Source organism: Bolinopsis microptera, chromosome 7 (genome assembly GCF_026151205.1).
Source record: "Bolinopsis microptera isolate Bmic1 chromosome 7, MBARI_Bmic_1.0, whole genome shotgun sequence".
Lineage (NCBI taxonomy): Eukaryota > Metazoa > Ctenophora > Tentaculata > Lobata > Bolinopsidae > Bolinopsis > Bolinopsis microptera.
In genome coordinates this window covers 19,839,592-19,865,679 of record NC_087078.1, presented here as the reverse complement: position 1 = coordinate 19,865,679, position 26,088 = coordinate 19,839,592, and the positions used below count along the sequence as shown (strand labels likewise).

The 26,088-nt window shown below is 36.5% G+C and overlaps 1 protein-coding gene across 2 annotated transcripts; it reads left to right on the top strand.

The window, feature by feature from the left end:
* Window positions 1-1,408: 1,408 nt before the first annotated feature.
* Window positions 1,409-24,036, top strand: LOC134818571 (early estrogen-induced gene 1 protein-like). 2 transcript variants are annotated; one of them, XM_063828189.1, is made up of 11 exons: window positions 1,409-1,511; window positions 4,639-4,698; window positions 4,858-4,972; window positions 11,626-11,655; window positions 12,176-12,295; window positions 15,600-15,646; window positions 16,465-16,565; window positions 18,592-18,682; window positions 19,900-20,019; window positions 23,474-23,565; window positions 23,736-24,036. In XM_063828189.1, exons 1-11 carry the CDS (start codon window positions 1,444-1,446, stop codon window positions 23,771-23,773), a joined length of 882 nt encoding a protein of 293 aa, XP_063684259.1. In that variant the 5' UTR covers window positions 1,409-1,443; the 3' UTR covers window positions 23,774-24,036. The 2 variants fall into 2 exon arrangements, with proteins under 2 accessions (XP_063684259.1, XP_063684258.1); XM_063828188.1 differs by having other exon boundaries at window positions 18,568-18,682.
* The last annotated feature ends 2,052 nt before the right edge of the window (window positions 24,037-26,088 follow it).

Sequence of the window (26,088 nt, the reverse complement as noted above, 5' to 3'; positions counted from 1 at the left end):
TGTTAACTACTCCCTGCTACTAGTTACTACATAGTATAGTAGAGCATCATGTGTAATGTTAACTACTCCCTGCTACTAGTTACTACATAGTATAGTAGAGCATCATGTGTAATGTTAACTCCTCCCTGCTACTAGTTACTACATAGTATAGTAGAGCATCATGTGTAATGTTAACTCCTCCCTGCTACTAGTTACTACATAGTATAGTAGAGCATCATGTGTAATGTTAACTAAACGGGGTCTACATTTTTAAAACGGAAAAATTTAAAAATTAAACCTTAATCTAATGGACTGAATTTGAACACAAACGTGTATTGCAATTTGCAATGGGGATTTATCAGTTATCATTAGTGGCGGTTAAAGTAAGAGGTAAAATACCCTTATATACCATACACGTGTACAATGTATACTATACACGTGTACAATGTATACTATACACGTGTACAATGTATACTATACACGTGTACAATGTATACTATACACGTGTACAATGTATAGTGATACCCAGGATTCCCATCTACTTGGAGCAGTATTTTACCAAGTAACATTACCAAACATTCTGAAGCAGTGTTCCTTCTTGCGTTCGACTTTTGTATTAGCGAAGATTACGAAAACAAGTTCGTTTATTTATCTTCGGGGTAAAGACCGATCGGCACGACGGCACCAATTTTAGATAATTAATAAGTTGTGAGCCTTAAAGTAGTAGTAGTCATTACCTTCATTTGTCTTTGGACATCCGCCAAACCGAAATTTGATATGCATTTTTTGCAAAGTTTTTGTCAATAAAAATATTTTTATGAAGAATTTAATTATTGTTTGTCAGATATGAATACCTTCTAATTATGTGATTTATTTTTGTTCAAGTTTGTAATAATATTATCTTGTACTTGCTTGAGGTACCAGGTTCGATTCCCGACTCTGTCACTAGCCGTGGGGTGAGCGTCGTCGACGCTCAGCTAAGGATCCTGAGTGGTCTATGCAGCCCCCCGGTCCACTCAGCCAAATACTCGAGAAATCGGGTGTGAGGGTTAAATGAGGAGTTGCCCATTGCAGCAAAGTCTCGGGCGAAGAAAGTATGGTACACACTACCTTAACCGTCACTGGCCTAATGTATAATTGAATCCTTCGGCTTCCTGTAATTGGCTGGTTACACACTTGTGTAACAATGTGGCTGTTGGAATGTCCGAAGTAAAATAAGTGTTAAGATTTTTTATCATGGTATTATTGTTCATTCGAATGACTGAGCAGAATTAGAAAGAGCTAGAGTTGTAAGCATTTCATTTCAGAACTTTAGGAACCACCACCTAAAACTGAAAATCCTTCATCATAAGAATATTAACAATTTCAACTCGATAAGTATATTTAAATATATTGTTATTTAACTAATTATTGTACAACTAAAAGTAGGATGGAAGGAGGTATAGCTATGGTGGTTCTCCCAACATGACCCTTAAGAACCAGTTCGACACGACCATTACCATCGAGCACATCCAAGATGTGCCTTCCAACAGGTTCGTCACCGGCAACCAGCTTTTTAAATCGTAATATAAATTATAAGATTTTTTATTTTAAAGGCTAAAGGTCGGAGCGACTGTTCAAACACCACCGCACTGTCATGTTGTTGGTGGTATTGAACAGCTGACCACAACAAAGCATTCCGTAAATTTCAACCGTCTTGAATCTTTCAAATGTGTTTGTTACCGCAGTTACCATATATATTGTTACCGTATTGTTACCACCCAGGGGGGGGGGGGGATCAGGTACTAAGTTCTGTACGTGACGTCGACTAAGTGTAATTTTGAAATTTTGTCAATAGACAACGGTACTAACTGTGTCTTGGTATATTTTTTTTATTAAAATACTTTTCAAATTTTACAGAGTACAGCAATAGATGAATATAAAATAGAATCGTTCAAAATATCGCCCCCATCTGTAAAATATGATGGGCACCCAAACACGGTAAACACATAGTGAACTATGTCCGCAGTAACTTGGACCCATTACATCGAATTAATCTAAATCCAAAAATTTATGAAAAACTATTTAATAACAAACAAATCCATGGTGAATAACTGTGGATATATAGTCAAAATTGGTATTTCAATACGTCAAATTCCAGATACATTAGATACAGGTCTGATATGGTCATTAATGTGTGAGGTGTGCGGGTGAAGTGTGATATGATGTTGAAAGTATAGGAAGGTAGATAAAAAATTAATAAAACAAAAATAATAATAATATGGGGAGCAAAGAGACTAGGCTAGGCTGTTGTTTCACTATGAAATGAAATGAAATGAAATGAAATAGAGTATTTATATCCCGCTTATATCAACAACCAATATTATTAAAAATAAAAATTGCCGACTTCAAAGCGGCTGGCGTGGTGACAAAAGTGATAATTTAAAACTCCAGAATGCATGTATATTCCCAGTAAGTGTAAGAGTTCATGTAAAAATGGCCAAAAAATATGTAAAATCTATTTTATTAGATAAGAAATAAACTATTATATCTCACTCATCTTTCTCACAAATTTTACCAGTCCTGATAAAATAACGTTTATTAGGATTTTCCGTGACCTTCCTCTTCAAATCTAGAACCAACTGTCTATGTACTTCACGCTCCTCCGGCGACCGATCCGGTGAAATAAAGACAGTTTTGAAACACTGAGACAGTCTGAGTTCTTTAGCTTTAATCAGTATCTGATGAACGGTGCTAGAGCTTCCAAATGATACTTTGACAGCTCTATGTTTTTCAGCAGCTTTATTCCCAATTCGAGCAGCTTCAAAAGTTCAAAGCGTGGCTTCTCTGCCATTTGTTCAAACACATCGCAGATTTTATCCCCAAGTTTCTCTCCTGCTTCCTCCTTTAGACCAAAAATCAACACATTTCTGCTGCGATCCTCTTCAGCTACCACATTCTGAACTACTTTCTTCAAGTTCTCTGCTGTGAAAGTGGATGCAGAGCTGGGGGAGTGTTTTGACACAGCAGCACTGTAAGACTTAATCTCAGCTTGAACAGTATTTTCTACAGCGGTTTGAACAGTTCTCTGGACTGATTCTAGATCCTTAGTCTTAATGTCCAAGAGTTCCCCTTGCAACTGAATAACTGATTTCTGAGCATTAATCATGTCACTTTTCATTTCCTCTAGTTTTGTTGTCGCTGTTAGAAAAGCTTCCTTATATGCAATAATACCCTGAAATGCATCAAAAAGGTGCTTTACTAAAACGTCCTTGTTTGGTTTCTTGAACTTGTCTAATGTAAAATGACTATCTTCATCACAGTTTAATGTCTTCATCACTTCCTCAGCCCAAATACCAAGATCATTAGCAGCTTCACCAAACATGGTCAAATATTTACATGACCACATTGTAGAGTCAAAGTCCACATTTCCCATAATGTATTCAGAATTGTACAGCACCAGACACAAACTAGCAGCTGAGTCGTCGTTAAATTGTAGCGATAAGAGATGAGATAAGAGAGCTCAATAATCAACGCGTAACAAAACTACACACTACTATCCAATAAACATTTCCATAGATGCTTAGTGACCTCAGCTTTGAAAACACTTGTAGACACAATCTGTCTTACCTGTAAAGGGAGTCCATTCCACAGTATATGAGTTCTGTAGAAAAATGATTTTGCCTATAAAATAAGATACCCACCCATAAATTGCTTTAAACAGCTCATTAAACATTGGGAAATGGGCAAATTATACTCACTATTTAATAGGGGGTTTTTTTTCAATGTAGTCGAATTATTTGAGGTAAAATGGGTTTTTTGGGGTTGAACACCCCCCTTAGTACCATGTACTAACTGTTTTTCTGGGAAATGTACCATGTACTAACTGTGTTTTGGAAAAAAATATGACCCACCGCACCCCCCCCCCCCCCAACGTCACGTACGGTACTTAGTGTATGATCCCCCTCCCCGTGTTACCGCAGAGTATATTTCTTGTTTTTAAACCCCCAAATGCTTGAACAAAAACTGCTTGCATCCTCCTAATCGTTCGTAGGAAGGAAAATCACGAATAACATCACGTGTAAAAGTGTATCACGTGTAAAAGTGTATCACGTGTAAAAGTGTATCACGTGTAAAAGTGTATCACGTGTAAAAGTGTATCACGTGTAAAAGTGTATCACGTGTAAAAGTGTATCACGTGTAAAAGTGTATCACGTGTAAAAGTGTATCACGTGTAAAAGTGTATCACGTGTAAAAGTGTATCACGTGTAAAAGTGTATCACGTGTAAAAGTGTATCACGTGTAAAAGTGTATCACGTGTAAAAGTGTATGATAGAATACCTTCTTGTCCCCTCCGGCACGTGTTTTTAACTTGCTTAGCTTGAAAACACCGTGTTCCTGCTTCACATAGGGAGGTAAATAGAGTGTACTGTAGAGAGTTACACAGTCTTTATTCTTTTAATCAAGAAATGTGAACTGAAAATGTATTGAGTATTGATATGATCTACTGAACGTGAAGAAATTGTGGCTTCTTAGTGGCAGAGCGTAGTTACGCAGTCATAATATTATTATATAATGAAATTAATCATATCTTATATCAAAATATCTCGTATCAAATCTCATATTATATCTATACCCCCCCCCTCCTCTCTATAACTTATTAAAAACCTTATCTTTCAGCGGATATTTGTTTGCGAAATTGAAGCTGTCAAACGGGAAATTCCGGGGTCAGACAGCTACGTAAGTTATTTATTAACTATGATTTTAGGATAGGACTATTAATAAACCAGATAAAGTAAAATGAACCCCCTCTCCCCCCTCTCTGTCTCTTCCCCTCCCGGCTCCCCACCCCGCATTCCGCAATACATTTATCTACATAAAATTTACGTAACCTTACAGGAAAAAGATTGTAAATCACAAGGTAGACTGGCACGAGACATTTGAACTGCAGTGTTCAATTAGGAGCGATAATGGCCGGTTAACAGACAAGAATCTTACTATTTCAGTCAGAAAGGTTCGATAGCTTTAACTCTTTAAATACCACGTTTAATAATTAGTTATAAGTAGTTGCTATTGTTTACACTGATCAATTTAATTGTAGTGTCTACATTTCTATACTTGGTAATTGATGCAATATTCATTATTCATGAAGACTGATGAGGAGTTGTGGACACTGAACATACATTCCGCAATTCCACATACATTCCGCAATTCCACATACATTCCGCAATTAAGTGAGAAGTCTCTTAACTTATTATTCCGGGTATTCATGGCAAATGTTGAGCAATTAAATCGTCAAATCATATGCATAATGTATTATGTAAAGGAACTGTAAGAATCATTTCTCGTTTGGCTTAGAATACTCAATACTGTACAGAGTTTTGAGAAATACTTGTCAAGACAACAACTGTCGTGGACAAGACAAACTCTGTGTTGTTTGTATCACTGTTTCAAACTGTCAGTTATCATTTTTATACATGTCATACCCGGATATTTTCCGATCAATTTTACTATGATCTAAGCATATCACATATCACATATCACATATCACATATCACATATCACATATAATCACAACCGAAGTCTTCTTTTCGTTTCATCTGGAACCTAAAAATCAGGATTGTAAATTAAGAAATTACATCAGTGTACTAACTATCAATGTGCCTTAGAGTCATTTGTAGATAGTTGTGGGAAACATTTATACCAATACATATTTATGTGGTGAAATTCTTAGTGAACTTTCGTCTTTCACCCTACTACCTAGTAGAAAATATATTGGCTCTACCCCTGTGAGGACGAAGAACTTAACAGCAAAAAGCAATGATTTCTACCTAGTAACCAGTTATTTAGTTACTGTTGCAACTTGTTGGGTGTACCTAGTAACCAGTTATTTAGTTACTGTTGCAACTTGTTGGGTGTACCTAGTAACCAGTTATTTAGTTACTGTTGCAACTGGATGTACTGAACAAATTCTTCTAGAAAATGCCTCCAACATAAGAACCGTGTGCAAATTGCACACAATTTAAAACTGCAAATATTTGCATCGTAACACCTAGAGCTGTGATTGTACTGAGCCATTCCTGGCTAGTTGCCAGTACAGTTTAACACGTATTCCTGGCTAGTTGCCAGTACAGTTTAACACGTATTCCTGGCTAGTTGCCAGTACAGTTTAACACGTATTCCTGGCTAGTTGCCAGTACAGTTTAACACGTATTCCTGGCTAGTTGCCAGTACAGTTTAACACGTATTCCTGGCTAGTTGCCAGTACAGTTTAACACGTATAGTGTTAGTTATAATATTCCTGGCTAGTTGCCAGTACAGTTTAACACGTATAGTGTTAGTTATAATATTCCTGGCTAGTTGCCAGTACAGTTTAACACGTATAGTGTTAGTTATAATATTCCTGGCTAGTTGCCAGTACAGTTTAACACGTATAGTGTTAGTTATAATATGTTTTATCCTACGTGTCTTGTAGTGACGTGTTCACTGTTGAAATCCAAACAACTGTGAAAAGTAACTTAATCTGCACAAATAATCTCACACGTTTCAGAAATAGTTGAGTCACACTAATACACACATTTAATAACTACATTCTGTGGCATTCGTCCACATTCTTCATTATAAATTCGACATTTTAGGAGGGAATTTTCAATTCAGCACATGGTTAATCTGCTGTGTGGCGCATATTTTAACAGGTAGACTGTAGAGTGCTATTAAAAATATTGCAGTTCTCACCTTGGGAAGTGTTACTTCTTACCCTGCATCTTACATCTTACCCTGCATCTTACATCTTACCCTGCATCTTACATCTTACCCTGCATCTTACATCTTACCCTGCATCTTACATCTTACCCTGCATCTTACTTCTTACATCTTACCCTGCATCTTACATCTTACATCTTACCCTACATCTTACATCTTACATCTTACCCTGCATCTTACATCTTACCCTGCATCTTACATCTTACCCTACATCTTACATCTTACATCTTACCCTGCATCTTACATCTTACCCTGCATCTTACATCTTACCCTGCATCTTACATCTTACATCTTACCCTGCATCTTACATCTTACATCTTACCCTGCATCTTACATCTTACCCTGCATCTTACATCTTACCCTGCATCTTACATCTTACATCTTACCCTGCATCTTACATCTTACCCTGCATCTTACATCTTACCCTGCATCTTACATCTTACCCTGCATCTTACATCTTACCCTGCATCTTACTCTACATCTTACATCTTACATCTTACATCTTACCCTGCATCTTACATCTTACCCTGCATCTTACATCTTACATCTTACATCTTACATCTTACATCTTACCCTGCATCTTTCATCTTACCCTGCATCTTACATCTTACATCTTACATCTTACATCTTACATCTTACCCTGCATCTTACATCTTACCCTGCATCTTACATCTTACCCTGCATCTTTCATCTTACCCTGCATCTTACATCTTACCCTGCATCTTACATCTTACCCTGCATCTTTCATCTTACCCTGCATCTTACATCTTACTCTGCATCTTACATCTTACCCTGCATCTTACATCTTACATCTTACCCTGCATCTTACATCTTACTCTGCATCTTTCATCTTACATCTTACCCTGCATCTTACATCTTACCCTGCATCTTACTCTGCATCTTACCCTGCATCTTACATCTTACCCTGCATCTTTCATCTTACCCTGCATCTTACATCTTACATCTTACCCTGCATCTTACATCTTACATCTTACCCTGCATCTTACATCTTACCCTGCATCTTACATCTTACATCTTACCCTGCATCTTTCATCTTACTCTGCATCTTACATCTTACATCTTACCCTGCATCTTACATCTTACTCTGCATCTTACATCTTACGCTGCATCTTACATCTTACCCTGCATCTTACATCTTACATCTTACCCTGCATCTTACATCTTACCCTGCATCTTACATCTTACATCTTACCATGCATCTTACATCTTACTCTGCATCTTACATCTTACATCTTACCCTGCATCTTACATCTTACTCTGCATCTTACATCTTACCCTGCATCTTACATCTTACCCTGCATCTTACATCTTACTCTGCATCTTGCATCTTACATCTTACCCTGCATCTTACATCTTACATCTTACCCTGCATCGTACTCTGCATCTTACATCTTACATCTTTCCATGCATCTTACATCTTACATCTTACTCTGCATCTTACATCTTACCCTGCATCTTACATCTTACTCTTCATCTTGCATCTTACATCTTACCCTGCATCTTACATCTTACATCTTTCCCTGCATCTTACATCTTACATCTTACCCTGCATCTTACTCTGCATCTTACATCTTACATCTTTCCCTGCATCTTACATCTTACATCTTACCCTGCATCTTACATCTTACCCTGCATCTTACATCTTACATCTTACCCTGCATTTTACATCTTACCCTGCATCTTACATCTTACATCTTACTCTGCATCTTACATCTTACATCTTACATCTTACTCTACTTCTTACATCTTACATCTTACATCTTACCCTGCATCTTACATCTTACCCTGCATCTTACATCTTACTCTGCATCTTACATCTTACATCTTACATCTTACATCTTACATCTTACTCTACATCTTACATCTTACATCTTACATCTTACCCTGCATCTTACATCTTACCCTGCATCTTACATCTTACATCTTACATCTTACATCTTACATCTTACATTGCATCTTACATCTTACCCTGCATCTTACTCTACATCTTACATCTTACATCTTACATCTTACCCTGCATCTTACATCTTACCCTGCATCTTACATCTTACATCTTACCCTGCATCTTACATCTTACATCTTACTCTGCATCTTACATCTTACTCTGCATCTTACATCTTACTCTGCATCTTACATCTTACATCTTACCATGCCGCTTACATATTACCCTGCATCTTACATCTTACATCTTACATCTTACCCTGCATCTTACATCTTACCCTGCATCTTACATCTTACATCTTACTCTACATCTTACATCTTACATCTTACATCTTACATCTTACATCTTACCCTGCATCTTACATCTTACCCTGCATCTTACATCTTACATCTTACCCTGCATCTTACATCTTACATCTTACTCTGCATCTTACATCTTACTCTGCATCTTACATCTTACTCTGCATCTTACATCTTACATCTTACCCTGCCTCTTACATCTTACATCTTACTCTGCATCTTACATCTTACCCTGCATCTAACATCTTACAGTCACACTGTAAGCTCGTAGCTCTGTGTTACAGTCACACTGTAAGCTCGTAGCTCTGTGTTACAGTCACACTGTAAGCTCGTAGCTCTGTGTTACAGTCACACTGTAAGCTCGTAGCTCTGTGTTACAGTCACACTGTAAGCTCGTAGCTCTGTGTTACAGTCACACTGTAAGCTCGTAGCTCTGTGTTACAGTCACACTGTAAGCTCGTAGCTCTGTGTTACAGTCACACTGTAAGCTCGTAACTCTGTGTTACAGTCACACTGTAAGCTCGTAGCACTGTGTTACAGTCACACTGTAAGCTCGTAGCTCTGTGTTACAGTCACACTGTAAGCTCGTAGCTCTGTGTTACAGTCACACTGTAAGCCCGTAGCTCTGTGTTACAGTCACACTGTAAGCTCGTAGCTCTGTGTTACAGTCACACTGTAAGCTCGTAGCTCTGTGTTACAGTCACACTGTAAGCTCGTAGCTCTGTGTTACAGTCACACTGTAAGCTCGTAGCTCTGTGTTACAGTCACACTGTAAGCTCGTAGCTCTGTGTTACAGTCACACTGTAAGCTCGTAGCTCTGTGTTACAGTCACACTGTAAGCTCGTAGCTCTGTGGTGAACTGCTAGATATTGTGCTACATCAATACTTACACACTCTAATATTGTATAGACAATGTCATACTCATGATCAAGGAGCTATTTCTTTCTCTGGCAGAGTTCGACTTCCACTTCAAAGCTTCTTTAATGAGGTGTAGTTTAAATCTTCTAGACTCAAGTTTTACAATTTACACAACCAGTAATTTACACAACCAGTAATTTACACAACCAGTAATTTACACAACCAGTAATTTACACAACCAGTAATTTACACAACCAGTAATTTACACAACCAGTAATTTACACAACCAGTAATTTACACAACCAGTAATTTACACAACCAGTAATTTACACATTAATGGAGCATTGAGTCACAGTTGAAACTGCAAGTTAGTATTGATATTGTATATTGATATTGTAGTAATACTCCAGATCGAAGTGGTGAAACGATGACCTTTCATCAATGTAATCTAAAGTGAAAGTTCAAAACATAGGATTGTCCAAAAAAACATATTACGATCTCCCAAGTTAACGATTCATCTGCTAGTTCTTCCAGTAAATTTACTTATATTTTATACAGCGATAAGATAAGAAAACCATCATACTCGAACACGCTGGAGAGAGATCCAGAATTTAAATCAGTTGTAATCTGATAGCCTGTCTCACGTTTATCAGTATCACTACTACTACTACTAGCACACGCGTGATACTACTACTAGTAGTATCAGTATCACGCGTGTGCAGCTTTTTGGAATCCTCCTTGTACTGTGTGCAAATCACGTGCGGTAATTGGTTGTCATTACGTGCGGTAATTGGTTGTCATTACGTGCGGTAATTGGTTGTCATTACGTGCGGTAATTGGTTGTCATTACCGCGAATCGGAAGAATTCTATTGAAGTCTGGTGATAGTAGCTTAAATTTCGAGACACTTTCATTATGTATATTGTACATAGCACATGAATTCATTTTTGTGTTCATCTGCATCACTACTACTACTACTACTAGTAGCATCACTACTACTACTAGTAGCATACGCATTACTACTACTACTACTACTACTACATCTGCATCACTACTACTACTACTACTACATCTGCATCACTACTACTACTACTACTACATCTGCATCACTACTACTACTACTACTACATTTGCATCACTACTACTACTACTACTACATCTGCATCACTACTACTACTGCTACATCTGCATCACTACTACTACTACTACTACTACTACTACTACTACATCTGCATCACTACTACTACTACTACTACATCTGCATCACTACTACTACTACTACTACATCTGCATCACTACTACTACTGCTACATCTGCATCACTACTACTACTACTACTACTACTACTACTACTACATCTGCATCACTACTACTACTACTACTACATCTGCATCACTACTACTACTACTACTACATCTGCATCACTACTACTACTACTACTACATTTGCATCACTACTACTACTACTACTACATCTGCATCACTACTACTACTGCTACATCTGCATCACTACTACTACTACTACTACTACTACTACTACATCTGCATCACTACTACTACTACTACTACATCTGCATCACTACTACTACTACTACTACATCTGCATCACTACTACTACTGCTACATCTGCATCACTACTACTACTACTACTACTACTACTACTACTACATCTGCATCACTACTACTACTACTACTACATCTGCATCACTACTACTACTACTACTAGTAGCATCACTACTACTACTACGTACAATGCAATTATCGTTATCCTTTAAATTTGTATTTCAGGAAGTAAACGGTGGAAAAGATTCTGAAAAGGTAAGTTAAATAGTTCAGTTTAACTGCTGATTACTACTACTACTACTGCTGATGAACAGTTAATGAATATATTCTGCTTTATTGTTTATAAATAAAAGGTCGAACTTATGTCATTAAAGGTGTTGATCTACGCTGAGGGATCAGTCGCATTTTACGTATGTGATATGTCGCCTAGTAAGATGATGGCGCTTGAAAAAGCTTGCGTGTAATTTTTAGACAATAGCTATGTACTATGTGTAAAATGTAAATGGTCTATAATTATGGGATCATATCAGTAAGAGATCGTTCAATCTGGCTGACGTAATATGTGAACAATCTCTTTTTGGATCTGAACCCTGGACATATGTAAACATAGTGCTATTAATTAAGGGGGGTTTCACTATTAAATATTACTATAGTTAGTATAGTGGCAAGTTAGCTCCCTAAACCAAACCCAGAAAGAGATGGTTCACATATACATAACGTCAGCCAGATTGAAGGATCTCTCTTATTTAACAAGCTTCAAACTAACACTACACAGTTGGGATATTTCGACATAAACCTAGCGGAGCGAGCCTCCTACAATACTCCTTGTCAAGGCCGGTACATCCTCAAAGTGAACAAAAAGTCTAAAGGTCTCGCTGGAAACTCTATCGTAGTGGTAAGTTGCACAACTTATTGTCAATATTTTTCCTACAATTTAAGTTTTCTTCCACGGCATGGGATGTGAGTGAATGAAAGCTTCCAAAGTATGGACATATTATCGTCACTCAAATCCAGTACTATCTATTCATAAATTATAGAGACCTGCATTTTTTGATTGACTAATTAATTAAAAAAATGAGTTACTTAATTAGCTAATCAGGTAATTACTGTTTGCCAGGTAACTAGTTACTTAATTAGCTAATCAGGTAATTACTGTTTGCCAGGTAACTAGTTACTTAATTAGCTAATCAGGTAATTACTGTTTGCCAGGTAACTAGTTAATTAATTAGCTTATCAGGTAATTACTGTTTGCCAGGTAACTAGTTAATTAATTAGCTAATCAGGTAATTACTGTTTGCCAGGTAACTAGTTACTTAATTAGCTAATCAGGTAATTACTGTTTGCCAGGTAACTAGTTACTTAATTAGCTAATCAGGTAATTACTGTTTGCCAGGTAACTAGTTACTTAATTAGCTAATCAGGTAATTACTGTTTGCCAGGTAACTAGTTACTTAATTAGCTAATCAGGTAATTACTGTTTGCCAGGGAACTAGTTACTTAATTAGCTAATCAGGTAATTACTGTTTGCCAGGTAACTAGTTACTTAATTAGCTAATCAGGTAATTACTGTTTGCCAGGTAACTAGTTACTTAATTAGCTAATCAGGTAATTACTGTTTGCCAGGTAACTAGTTACTTAATTAGCTAATCAGGTTATTACTGTTTGCCAGGTAACTAGTTAATTAATTAGCTAATCAGGTAATTACTGTTTGCCAGGTAACTAGTTACTTAATTAGCTAATCAGGTAATTACTGTTTGCCAGGTAACTAGTTACTTAATTAGCTAATCAGGTAATTACTGTTTGCCAGGTAACTAGTTAATGAATTAGCTAATCAGGTAATTACTGTTTGCCAGGTAACTAGTTACTTAATTAGCTAATCAGGTAATTACTGTTTGCCAGGTAACTAGTTACTTAATTAGCTAATCAGGTAATTACTGTTTGCCAGGTAACTAGTTAATTAATTAGCTAATCAGGTAATTACTGTTTGCCAGGTAACTAGTTACTTAATTAGCTAATCAGGTAATTACTGTTTGCCAGGTAACTAGTTACTTAATTAGCTAATCAGGTAATTACTGTTTGCCAGGTAACTAGTTACTTAATTAGCTAATCAGGTAATTACTGTTTGCCAGGTAACTAGTTACTTAATTAGCTAATCAGGTAATTACTGTTTGCCAGGTAACTAGTTTCTTAATTGGCTAATCAGGTAATTACTGTTTGCCAGGTAACTAGTTACTTAATTAGCTAATCAGGTAATTACTGTTTGCCAGGTAACTAGTTAATTAATTAGCTAATCAGGTAATTACTGTTTGCCAGGTAACTAGTTACTTAATTAGCTAATCAGGTAATTACTGTTTGCCAGGTAACTAGTTACTTAATTAGCTAATCAGGTTATTACTGTTTGCCAGGTAACTAGTTAATTAATTAGCTAATCAGGTAATTACTGTTTGCCAGGTAACTAGTTACTTAATTAGCTAATCAGGTAATTACTGTTTGCCAGGTAACTAGTTAATGAATTAGCTAATCAGGTAATTACTGTTTGCCAGGTAACTAGTTACTTAATTAGCTAATCAGGTAATTACTGTTTGCCAGGTAACTAGTTACTTAATTAGCTAATCAGGTAATTACTGTTTGCCAGGTAACTAGTTAATTAATTAGCTAATCAGGTAATTACTGTTTGCCAGGTAACTAGTTACTTAATTAGCTAATCAGGTAATTACTGTTTGCCAGGTAACTAGTTACTTAATTAGCTAATCAGGTAATTACTGTTTGCCAGGTAACTAGTTACTTAATTAGCTAATCAGGTAATTACTGTTTGCCAGGTAACTAGTTAATTAATTAGCTAATCAGGTAATTACTGTTTGCCAGGTAACTAGTTACTTAATTAGCTAATCAGGTAATTACTGTTTGCCAGGTAACTAGTTACTTAATTAGCTAATCAGGTAATTACTGTTTGCCAGGTAACTAGTTACTTAATTAGCTAATCAGGTAATTACTGTTTGCCAGGTAACTAGTTTCTTAATTGGCTAATCAGGTAATTACTGTTTGCCAGGTAACTAGTTACTTAATTAGCTAATCAGGTAATTACTGTTTGCCAGGTAACTAGTTAATTAATTAGCTAATCAGGTAATTACTGTTTGCCAGGTAACTAGTTACTTAATTAGCTAATCAGGTAATTACTGTTTGCCAGGTAACTAGTTACTTAATTAGCTAATCAGGTTATTACTGTTTGCCAGGTAACTAGTTAATTAATTAGCTAATCAGGTAATTACTGTTTGCCAGGTAACTAGTTACTTAATTAGCTAATCAGGTTATTACTGTTTGCCAGGTAACTAGTTAATTAATTAGCTAATCAGGTAATTACTGTTTGCCAGGTAACTAGTTACTTAATTAGCTAATCAGGTAATTACTGTTTGCCAGGTAACTAGTTAATTAATTAGCTAATCAGGTAATTACTGTTTGCCAGGTAACTAGTTACTTAATTAGCTAATCAGGTAATTACTGTTTGCCAGGTAACTAGTTACTTAATTAGCTAATCAGGTTATTACTGTTTGCCAGGTAACTAGTTAATTAATTAGCTAATCAGGTAATTACTGTTTGCCAGGTAACTAGTTACTTAATTAGCTAATCAGGTAATTACTGTTTGCCAGGTAACTAGTTAATGAATTAGCTAATCAGGTAATTACTGTTTGCCAGGTAACTAGTTACTTAATTAGCTAATCAGGTAATTACTGTTTGCCAGGTAACTAGTTACTTAATTAGCTAATCAGGTAATTACTGTTTGCCAGGTAACTAGTTAATGAATTAGCTAATCAGGTAATTACTGTTTGCCAGGTAACTAGTTACTTAATTAGCTAATCAGGTAATTACTGTTTGCCAGGTAACTAGTTACTTAATTAGCTAATCAGGTAATTACTGTTTGCCAGGTAACTAGTTAATTAATTAGCTAATCAGGTAATTACTGTTTGCCAGGTAACTAGTTACTTAATTAGCTAATCAGGTAATTACTGTTTGCCAGGTAACTAGTTACTTAATTAGCTAATCAGGTAATTACTGTTTGCCAGGTAACTAGTTACTTAATTAGCTAATCAGGTAATTACTGTTTGCCAGGTAACTAGTTACTTAATTAGCTAATCAGGTAATTACTGTTTGCCAGGTAACTAGTTACTTAATTAGCTAATCAGGTAATTACTGTTTGCCAGGTAACAACCTCGATGGTACGCGTGATGGGAGATCCCATCTTCAAAACGTGAGTTATTATATTATATTATTACAACACGCTCTGTCTAATTAACCAAGTAACTGTCTAATTACATAATCAATGATTGTAACCATGTGGTGTTGACTGGTGATTACACCCAGGTATCACGCTCCCTCAACTGTTGTAGGTGTCTCATTAGTTGGTCAGTTAGGCAATCATTAACATACCTGGTGATGAAAGCAAATTCCACGAATTTCATATTTTGGCACGTTAATAAGATTTAGATGGTATGATTTCCACATGAATATTGCTAATTATGATGTTTGTCTGCATAATATATTGCCGGCCTTAATTAAAACACACTCTGAATAAACCCCCGGTGAGAATGTAAGATATACTGTGCGCAGTAGAACGTGCGCCGTCATATAACCGTTATAAACGGTTATATGACACTGTTTTCGTGATGTTAAATCAAAATTAAATACCTGCGGCTAGCTTGGATCTAGAAAGTACAAAGATATTGATTATTATTATACACGTACTCTGTGCTGGTACTAAGTCTAGCCACTATCATTGTTTTCATCACAGTAACCTAGTAACTTAGTCATCTGTATTGAAAACAATACTCATCTAAACAATGAGATTTCCATTCTATTTGTCTGATTCAAGAAGTTCATACACTAAGTGATTCCGGGCATAGTTTTGACATATGAAATTCATTTGTATTTACCGTACATTCTTCACATCATAATACATTCTTCACATCATAATACATAATACATAAAAGATTGAATCATTATTGAAAGAACATCAATTGAGATATGTGCCTCATCATAATAATATCATAAAACCTATGACGTTTACAGGGCTGCAGATAACCAGATAAAATCGTTAGCGCAAGATAATATCGTGGATATCAATCTGGCGGAGGGTGCGGGGGCTTCCTCGGATGGAGATGAAAGTGAGAGTAAGTTAGCTTTATATAACTTATATAACTTATGTTACTAATCTGAACTATCGTGGGAGGCGGTGATTTAGTTTGTTCGATCGTCATGTGCTCACTCGTGTCATGATGTTGTAAGTTTTTGTCTCATGTTTATTATTATATGTAGGATTATTACTATTAGGGGGGGGGGGTCCAAGGGGAACTTTGGGGAACTTTGGGAAAGTCCCCCAAGATTTCTGAAGTTCCCCAAAAAAAAGTTCCCCAAAACTCCCCTAAGTTCCCCAAAATTCCCCAAAATTATTCAAAATTATTTAAAATTATTCAAAATTATTCAAAATTATTCAAAATTTCTCTAATATACATTAATACCCATTAATGTTAACATGTATGTTATTATAAGGTATAATAATTCAAGAATTATTCTGTATGTACGACCGCCCACGTGCAAATTAGATGAAAAATAGGAATTTAGGTAACAACCAAAAGGTTCCATAGCAACGGTGTTTAAATGCACACATGCACGTGCAAAGATTGTTTTAACGTCATTTTGATCGGTTTTGTGGTAATTACGTTGTGTTTAAAGTGTTTTATATTTAAATCGGCTGTATCTTCGGTCGGGATGGATCTTTTTTGATGCGATTAAAACTTTCTTTCGAAGAATACTACTAGCTTCGTCCCTGTTACCACGGGCTTTCTAGTAAGGTATAATTTTAACTTACTTGTTGATACTTGCAGCATGATAATTTGTTTGGCATTATAATTTTTTTGGGGAACTTTGGGGAACTTTGGGGAATTTTGGGGAACTTTCTGAAGTTCCCCAAAAAAAAGTTCCCCAAAATTCCCTAAAATTATTTGTTTTATTGATAGTTTTTTGGGGAACTTTGGGAAAGTCCCCCAGGTTTCCTGAAGTTCCCCAAAAAAAAGTTCCTCAAAACTCCCCAAAGTTCCCCTTGGACCCCCCCCCCCCCTATTAGTGGATTCTTATTTACATTTATCAGAACAGTCATTTTTCAAAAGGTTCAAGGCTAATTATTAATTCTGTTATTATGGTACATCCTACATAAGTGATGGTAACCACAAAGAATCAATATCCAAAAACTTTATTGCAATTTGAGCAATCTGACTTCATGCTCTAAAATCTAAATGAAACTGGGAGCAAATATATGTTTCTAAAGCTAACTCCCGGAAGTTATTAACGATACCTTACTCTTCTTTAATTACGGTCGAACATTTTTTAAGCTTATTACTGATTTAATGTTCAGTTTAGGAGGATTGTGTTGACCAGATTAAAAGTCGGATAACATTTTATTCCCCTGCTTGTTCCACACAAAATTTAATTGCTGTAATTTGAGAAAAAAACGGCATGTTTTAAGAATTTTATACTGATTCACTTTATCAGCTATGGTAGATCAGACACTTAGGTAAAAGATTACAAGATTAGCTGGGGTTTTGTTTCAATATTTATGTAACACTAAACACCTGATGAAATTAGACCGCCTTTCCATATGAAATACAACAGTAATTGTACCAACGCTACACTCAGCATACAATGCTAGCATTGTACACTATTGTATAGTGTATACTTAATCTGGTTTAATTTAATTACAACAATAAGTGCACCACTCCTTTTTCCTGATCTTAATGAAACAATTAATTAGCATTACAATATAGCACTAGTCTGTAGCACGCTGGTGATCTACAATACACACTGTGCACTGCTGCTTACTTTATTGGTTTCAAAGCTTTGAATACAATTAGTAACTAACAATCTGTTTTCGCTCTTTTGAGTGGGTCGATCATATAATTGATGTTTTGTGACAAAATGAGGGTCTCCACTCAGGTTTTCAAACAAATAGTTGAAAAACTAATTACAACACTACTAAATGTAATAGATTTAAGATTTGTAGTGTTGTAATTAGTTTTTCAACTATTTGCTTGAAAAACTGAGTGGAGACTCTCACTTTGTCCCAAAACATCAATGACAATTAGTTAAGCCTTATAAGTAAATTATCGTTTGTTTCAGTTGCCTCAACAGGGTTTGTTTCAGTTGCCTCAATAGGGTCGAGTAGCAGAGGTCTCACGAAAAGTCCTGCACACAGTCTAGACTGTGTTCCTACCGCAGACTCCCCTCCGGACACGTACGTGGGTTTTCTGTCAAGATAACTAAATATTTATTATATAATATTCTGAATAGATTTGTTTTTGAGATGATCTAATTGTTTGTTGCTAAATGTTTTCACCTCACCTTTTAGAACCGCTCTGGCATGGTAAGTACCTGAAAATTGTGTCAGTTGCTAACCATATGGGCGGTTTATAATCAGATTATTTCATTTCATCATCATGCTATTTATCATGCTATTTGGCAGATTTATCATCCGATATTTCCTTGTTAAGTGACGTTTAATAGATTTGGTTCCTTCTAACAAAAATTAATTGACACGGTATTTTTCAGAAATTAGTTGTTATATAGAACATCTAACAAGATTTCATAATTGACTGGTAAATAAATTGCTGTGAAATCGAAACTTAAACTGTTAACTAATCTAACTTAGGAAAATAGCATTGTCCCTTTGTCACATTATATACGGAATTATCAGAAATTTTCATTAGAAATATCACAACTTTGCGACTCATAAATAATGTTCCTATCCAGATATTACATAACCTAATATAACTAAGTAATATAATATATCTATACTATAATTTAAACTTGACGAAATTTCCCCGGCAACGGGGACATAGAAGAAAAAACACCGAAAATCGACCTCAAAATGACCCTCTGGTGATGCCAAACCCAGCTCGCAAATGGAGTTGAAACCTCGCCATTTTTAGCAGGGTTGTAGAAAAAGGATAGGAATAGGCTATAGCATTCTTAGAATTTTGATTTAGGCTTTAGATTTTTTATAATTAACGTCGGAAGTGAGGTAAAATAACCGTTAGAATAATGTCGTTATTTTAGCAAAGGTTTACTGCGCTGTTGCGTAGCAACGTTAAAATGCACGTGCGCGAGCAAGAACATCTTAACTACGCGCGTTGTTATGCTGTATGCTACGTCATAACTTCAAAAGTAGCTCACATTTACGCTCACGCTATGACTTATATTCATAACTTTGGTTGTGATTGGTATTTTTTGATGCGGTAAAAAGTATCGTTTTGGGAATCCGAATACTAACAACGCTGTTGCCATTGTTAAATAAATTCCATTATGTCTACTGTATAACAGAGCTGTATGATGAAGAGAAATTAAAACATAACTGATTTTTAAAATTTCCTCGAACAAAGCTTTCGACTAGCGGGTTTCTAGTAAATAATATAATATAACTAAGTAAATACAATTAACAAACAAAACTTTCAGGAATGATCCTAACTTCACGACGCAAAGTTTAGACAGACGACATAGAGGGAAGCAGCCCAGCTCGGTTCTTATCAAGAATCTTCGAGCAAAAAGCGCCAGTGGCAGCATTAGTAGTGTTAGGTCAGTTATCAACAGTTCAAATTATAAATGACGTATCGCGGAATTTAGTCAAACTTTTAAAAGGGTCTACTAAAGATTTCGACGGATTGCGCGAGAAATTAAAGCTAATCAGCTTATCGCAGTAAATGCGCGCGCGCGCTTTATATTATTTTAACATAACAGGATAGCTAGCTAGCTGCATGGATAGAGCTCGCTAGCTACATTACATTATTTTAGCCCTTGAGGAACTAGACCCCGGGTAACGGGCGGCAATACCAGTTACAGCACCGGGACTTGTTGGTACAGTTTCACCAGGCATGTAGAAGGGCCTGATGTTACTGATCACGCGGACCACTTGGAGGGAATCTATTATTTGATTAAGAAAGAGCTATTTTCATATTATATATCTGGTGATCATAAATACGAACATTAGATAATCATAGCAAGGAGCCTATTATAATTGCGTAGGCAGCCTTGTAGCAACCTACAATTTAAGTGTACAAATAGTTTTTGTATAGCCATTTGTACATGATACCTCAAAACGACTCAACACACAGTTTACTTGTATACTCACACACCCATGTAGTACAGGCGGGGGGGGGGGGGGGGGGGGGGGGGGGGTACAATAGTTAATAAGTACACTATACACATTTTATGGAATACTGCAGGTTTTACCGTGTAATGATTTAAAACTGGGACAGGGACGTTCTTGCTTTATTGTGGGTCTGCGTAAATGTTGGACTCATCACTTGGGCAGCTGCAGGATGAACCAGGGCCAGGGTTTCCTTTACGTTGTGGTCCTTCTTTTGTTTTCTCCTCTTTGTCCATGTCTCCCATTTCAACAGGTTCTTGCGCGCCTTCTTGGTTGTTTTTAAAACATCTCCACTTTATGACTGACAGGAAGGTTACAATAAAAATAAATATGGCAACAGAGAGAATTACAACCTGAAGATTAGTTGTTAACCTTGTAATGGCATTGGTTAGCCCAGTCACATGTAGCGAAGTTTTGTTCCTCAACGTCAACATTGTCTCATTGAGTTGTACCTGTGTCAGGGAATGTGTTTCTTCAGTCGGACTGTTACAGGTTGTAAAGTCAGGGAATTGCTTGCGGAGGTTGTAAAGTCTGAGCTGTCATACTCTTCCTCAGAGCATCTCTCACATTGTCCGAATGAGTGAGACATGTTGAAGTAATACCCTTCAGGACAAACACAGGAGTGGGACCCTCTAGTTGAAGTGCTGTTTTCTGTACAGCTAATACAGACAGTGCTATCTGGTTGACTAAAGAAATTTCTGGGGCACTCTTTGCAATCCTCGCCAGACCAAAAGTACCCTCTAGGGCAGCTGCACCGGGAGGAATTACTCCCAGAAGAGCATGAACCACTAGGGCAGGGTTTGCAAGTCTGGCCTGACTGGTAGAATCCTACTTTACACCCTGAGCACGAGATTCTTGTGTAGTAGTACTGATTGTTATTTGCTTGGTGGCAACCTCTACCAAATTGGAATGTACAGCCTTTTGGATTCTCGTTTGAGCATCGAAGTCTGTGAATGTTCGATCGCCTGGAATTTAACTGCCCTGAAAGTTTGAAATATTTTCTCACTGGCCGAACTTCCTTCACCATTTTAAAATTCATGCTTTCACAAATGTACTGTGCTGTTGACATGCTAGGAAATCTTTCCTTGGCTCTATCTCCACAAAAACAAACAGCGCCCCAGCTCCGATCGTTGACATTTACCATTAGAATCCCTGTATGTTTTCTAATGTTCCTGATTGCAAAGTTTACTGCCTGAGGACTGGGTGAGGGGGCCGCTGAGGGGGCCGCTGAGGTATACTCTCGTGCAGAATGTAAGTCTGTTGGTCGTATTGTATACCCACTAGTTCTTGTAACTGGGGTTGAGGTCCATGCAGTAACAGTATAAAGAGAACTGGAATAGCCTGAAAAAGAGACGTTTAAAGTTTTTCTACGTTGTCAATATGGTATTGTTATCGCTCCAAATTAAATTGAACATTGGTACATTTGAAATTCACTGAAAAATTAAATTTACAAGCATCTTTAACTTACCGGGATAAAAATTGCAGCTTAACAAGATAATCGTACTTAACATGAAAACCATGGTCACTTAACTGAACAGAATAAACTTATGATCTGATCTTTGAGGCAGCTGGCAGATTGGACTGGCAGGCATTTTCACTGGCCATATCTTGGGATGGTATTCAAATCGTGCATGGTCGTATTTATATCACTTAACTAGATTCACGTGTGTTTACAAATTTGCGCTATGTTGTGCCTGAACAGTGACTGTTGCTCACAAAATCAATTTGGTTAATATCTTATCCCATTTTTAATCGACTAAAATTGCTTACTGTTCAAAACTTGTACAAATACCACTGTATATCTGAGATATTTTGAATTATGAATTTTTGCACTCCATACTCGTTGTACAGTACTATAGACTCATAAAAACGTGATACAAGCAATGTCATAATCCTCCCAAGAAAAACCAACACGTTTCTTTACATAGCTTCCAAATTGTGGAATAACATACATAAACGGATTCTAAATGAGAATGGGGAAATCCTCACTATTTCTGTATCTTTAGTTAAATTACGCTGTAAAACTATCATCCTAGGATCCCAATCCATCAACAATAATAATACCTGGACTTACCACAACTTTCACATCGCCCCTCACTCAGTCACAGACCAAACCAGTTCATCACTCACTCACCAAATTGCCGACCCAATATCTATTGAATTGGCGAAGATTTTGTAGACAAATGACATATCGATATTATTGCTGCAGCAGATACAAATACCAACATTATTACATTCCCAACCGTTTGAACCGTTATAATAACTAGGAAATTCAATCCTCAACATAACTTTTACTGTTTTAAACTGATATGATGACATTAACTTAACTTATTTTATTACATACTTCTTCTTAGTGTGGTGACTTGGGGTCCATAAATATAACAATACAAGATGATAAACCAAAAAGAACAACTGGGGTAGGTAGCCCTGGTGGGTGCGTAAACTTTACGGTCTGCTCTCTCCAAGATCAGCCTGCTTCTCCATTTTACCTTGAAGCCTTATTTCTAGTTTTTATAAACAGAATGCAAGCGCATGTTTACTAATCTTAATCTACTTAACAACTCAATAGTCCAAGTCACCATACCCGTAGTATATTCCTTGGTAATAGAATAACTTTAAAGTTTTTCAAATTGTTGCTACAATTGATTTAAATAAAAATCTGTTGTTTTCTTGAAAAAATTTGTTGTTTTCTTGATCTTGAAAACGCAGCCTGTTTAGTTGTTTTAGTCGAAATTTTTAAACATCTTATTTAAATTTAAATTGAAATGAGTCAGATCAGTGCTTGCTCGGTTTAACAAAACGCATAATAATTTCTTAAATTAATATCGTCAAACTTTAATATATATGGTTCAGTACACTAATCTTTAACAATATTGTTTTCAGCTTACAAGAGTCCTTCAAACCAAACCTTGCTGGAGCATCAGAACAGGGGCTAGCAGTCAGAAAACATCAGCCTCAATCGAGACAGGACTCAGGTACATGTAGAAATTTAATTATTTAATATTTCGATTCTTCGAAAATCCAAAATTATAATCACACATTCAGAATACCTACATAAACAATAATATCTAATATATTATTTAATATCTAATATATTATTTAATATCTAATATATTATTTGACCGTAACAAAAGCATTCTCATAGGTTTAGGCGGGTCAAACGAAGAACACATAGCCACCTAACTCCCCGCTTCCTCCACAAATCTCTGTAACGCGCGGCTCCTCTTTCTGGCTCTGTTGTGACGGGTGACACTACGGAGACCACCTGTCTGTTGTGATCGGCCGTTTCAGACTTATTTCCACTTCCTGTACTATTAATTTGGCTGGTTCAAATTCATAATTCAAATGATCTGGCTACTGTAATAATGACTCGTCATGCTTTTCGTGATGGGTTGTAATGTGATGTCTCTCAAATTATCCTCGGACTAAAAAACAAGGTGCTACTCACCTATTCCGGACTCAGCTATCAGTTACGATATGTCATCCTCTGTTACTGCATTGTATGTGTGGTATGCAATTAGTCTACTGTTTTGATCACAATTCGAAGATATTTACTGAAGATGTTGCAAAAAGCCTCAATCTTAAGTCACGTGTTGTACTGGTGTTGGAACCGGATTCGTGTCACTCTCTTGCGTCACTGCGCGGCGCTTGTTACCATGGTTACTCTTGCGTCACTGCGCGGCGCTTGTTACGTTCGCCCCATAAAAACTCGACGTGATTTCTTCGAGGCACCCAAGGATAACAGCTCAACTTCTTAAATTTTGTGGAAATGTTTATGCTTTATGAGAAATTTATAAAATTGATAGACCAATATATATGATATTGCATGTTACATGCTTTTACTTAAACTTTGTTAACTTTAATTTGAAAAAGATATCAGTGCTGTGTAGTTACGTTTTTTTTCCTGTTTTTGTTATTGAGCTGTTAACGAAGAGTAACGAAAGAGTTACCATATTTACCACTAGTTACCATTAACTGTTCTCACCCTCTCACACTCGGCGTGTGACTTATAAAATATTTCCTATAAATCTCAAATTTAAAAAGCTATATAATAACTACTAACTACCCACACATACGTGGGCATTCACTGTGAAACATGTGCAACAGAATTATTGCAGTGCTCGTTTCCAAATACAGCATATAATACCACTAAACTGACAGGATTGTAACCATGCCATTCATCTCTCTTTAATAATGCAGTACTGTTACAAGCGGTCAAAGAAATTAGTCATTAACAATAACATAACTTCCAGAAAATATAGGGTTTTCTAAATTATGATATTACTGAAGCAGTAACCTATATGTTAAAGTTAAACAAGCATTTAATTGATATTAAAGGTACCTTTGTTGTTTATGTGAGATGATTTTTGTAATGTGTGTCCAAATAGAGTAAAATATGGGAAAGCTTGAATAATCGTGTTAGTGAGATGTTTGTCAGTGGCTAAACTAGTTGTTGGGGGGAGGGGCCGGGGGGTACACTAAACTAGTTGCTGGGGGGGGGGGGGGTACACTTGCTGGAGGGGGGGGGGGGGGGTACACTAAACTAGTTGCTGTGTTTTCTTGATTTAAAACAGCTAACAATTTTCCCAAAATAATAGGATGATAAACGTGCAGATTTCACCTTTATTTTGCACGTTTCTTTTTATTTCCTGCAGAATGGATATTTTAGAGATTAATTAAAGATTTTAAACTTTTCCTCGAGACCATATTTCATGGTACCCGAATTTGAGAAATTCGGTGGCCACTGGAAAAGCGGGTAACTACTAAGATTGTCACCGTTTCCTACAGTTATCCAGCTAGGTTATGGTACTTATTGTCCACATTAAAAACACCTGAGTCAATAAAGGTCGTTTATTCATTATTTAACCATGATAACTTTGTACAAGTATAGTATATATATGGTATTTTATTATAAGCACCTTGATGAATGTGTATTATTGATTACTAGTTTTTCAAATCGATCGATCACATGAATATCACATAAATTTGAAATCTTCGTTTGTAAATGATATTTCAACAGCCAATACAAAAGTGCTAGACCATTTTACGAAAATATGACACACTTAAATTATAAGGGGCCATCTACTTAGGACGTTTGCCAAAATCGCAGAATTTCAGACCACCCCCTCCCCCTGTCCGGGTGTGTCCGAAATTTCAAAACCACCCCCGGACGTCCGGATTTCCAGCTACTTTTAAGGGCTCTTACTAATTCGCTCGCCCAAAAATTATTACGTGACTTTGGTTTTTATTGTTTTGCAGCCGAACAAAACGGTTTTACATAAACCCTAATCCTAACCCTAACCATAAACACAAAGCTATCCATAACCCTAACCACAACCCTAAGGCTAAACAATCAAATTCAACCCCTAAACAATCAAATTCGTGTTCTACTAGCGTGTCACGTGACCAAAACAGTTTTTTGCCCATAACTTTCCAGGGAAGTTATTTTTGCCCTACGTCATGAGGGGTGATTCGGAATCACTATCAGCGTCCAAAAA

What these genes read in the sequence shown, in the direction of transcription:
- LOC134818571 (XM_063828188.1), top strand. Translation starts at nt 1,444, where the DNA reads ATGACCCTTAAGAACCAGTTCGACACGACCATTACCATCGAGCACATC. An exon ending in GTGGAAAAGATTCTGAAAAG is followed by an intron (nt 11,656 to 12,175) that starts GTAAGTTAAATA and finishes AACACTACACAG; the next exon opens with TTGGGATATTTCGACATAAA. An exon ending in GGCAGCATTAGTAGTGTTAG is followed by an intron (nt 20,020 to 23,473) that starts GTCAGTTATCAA and finishes TATTGTTTTCAG; the next exon opens with CTTACAAGAGTCCTTCAAAC.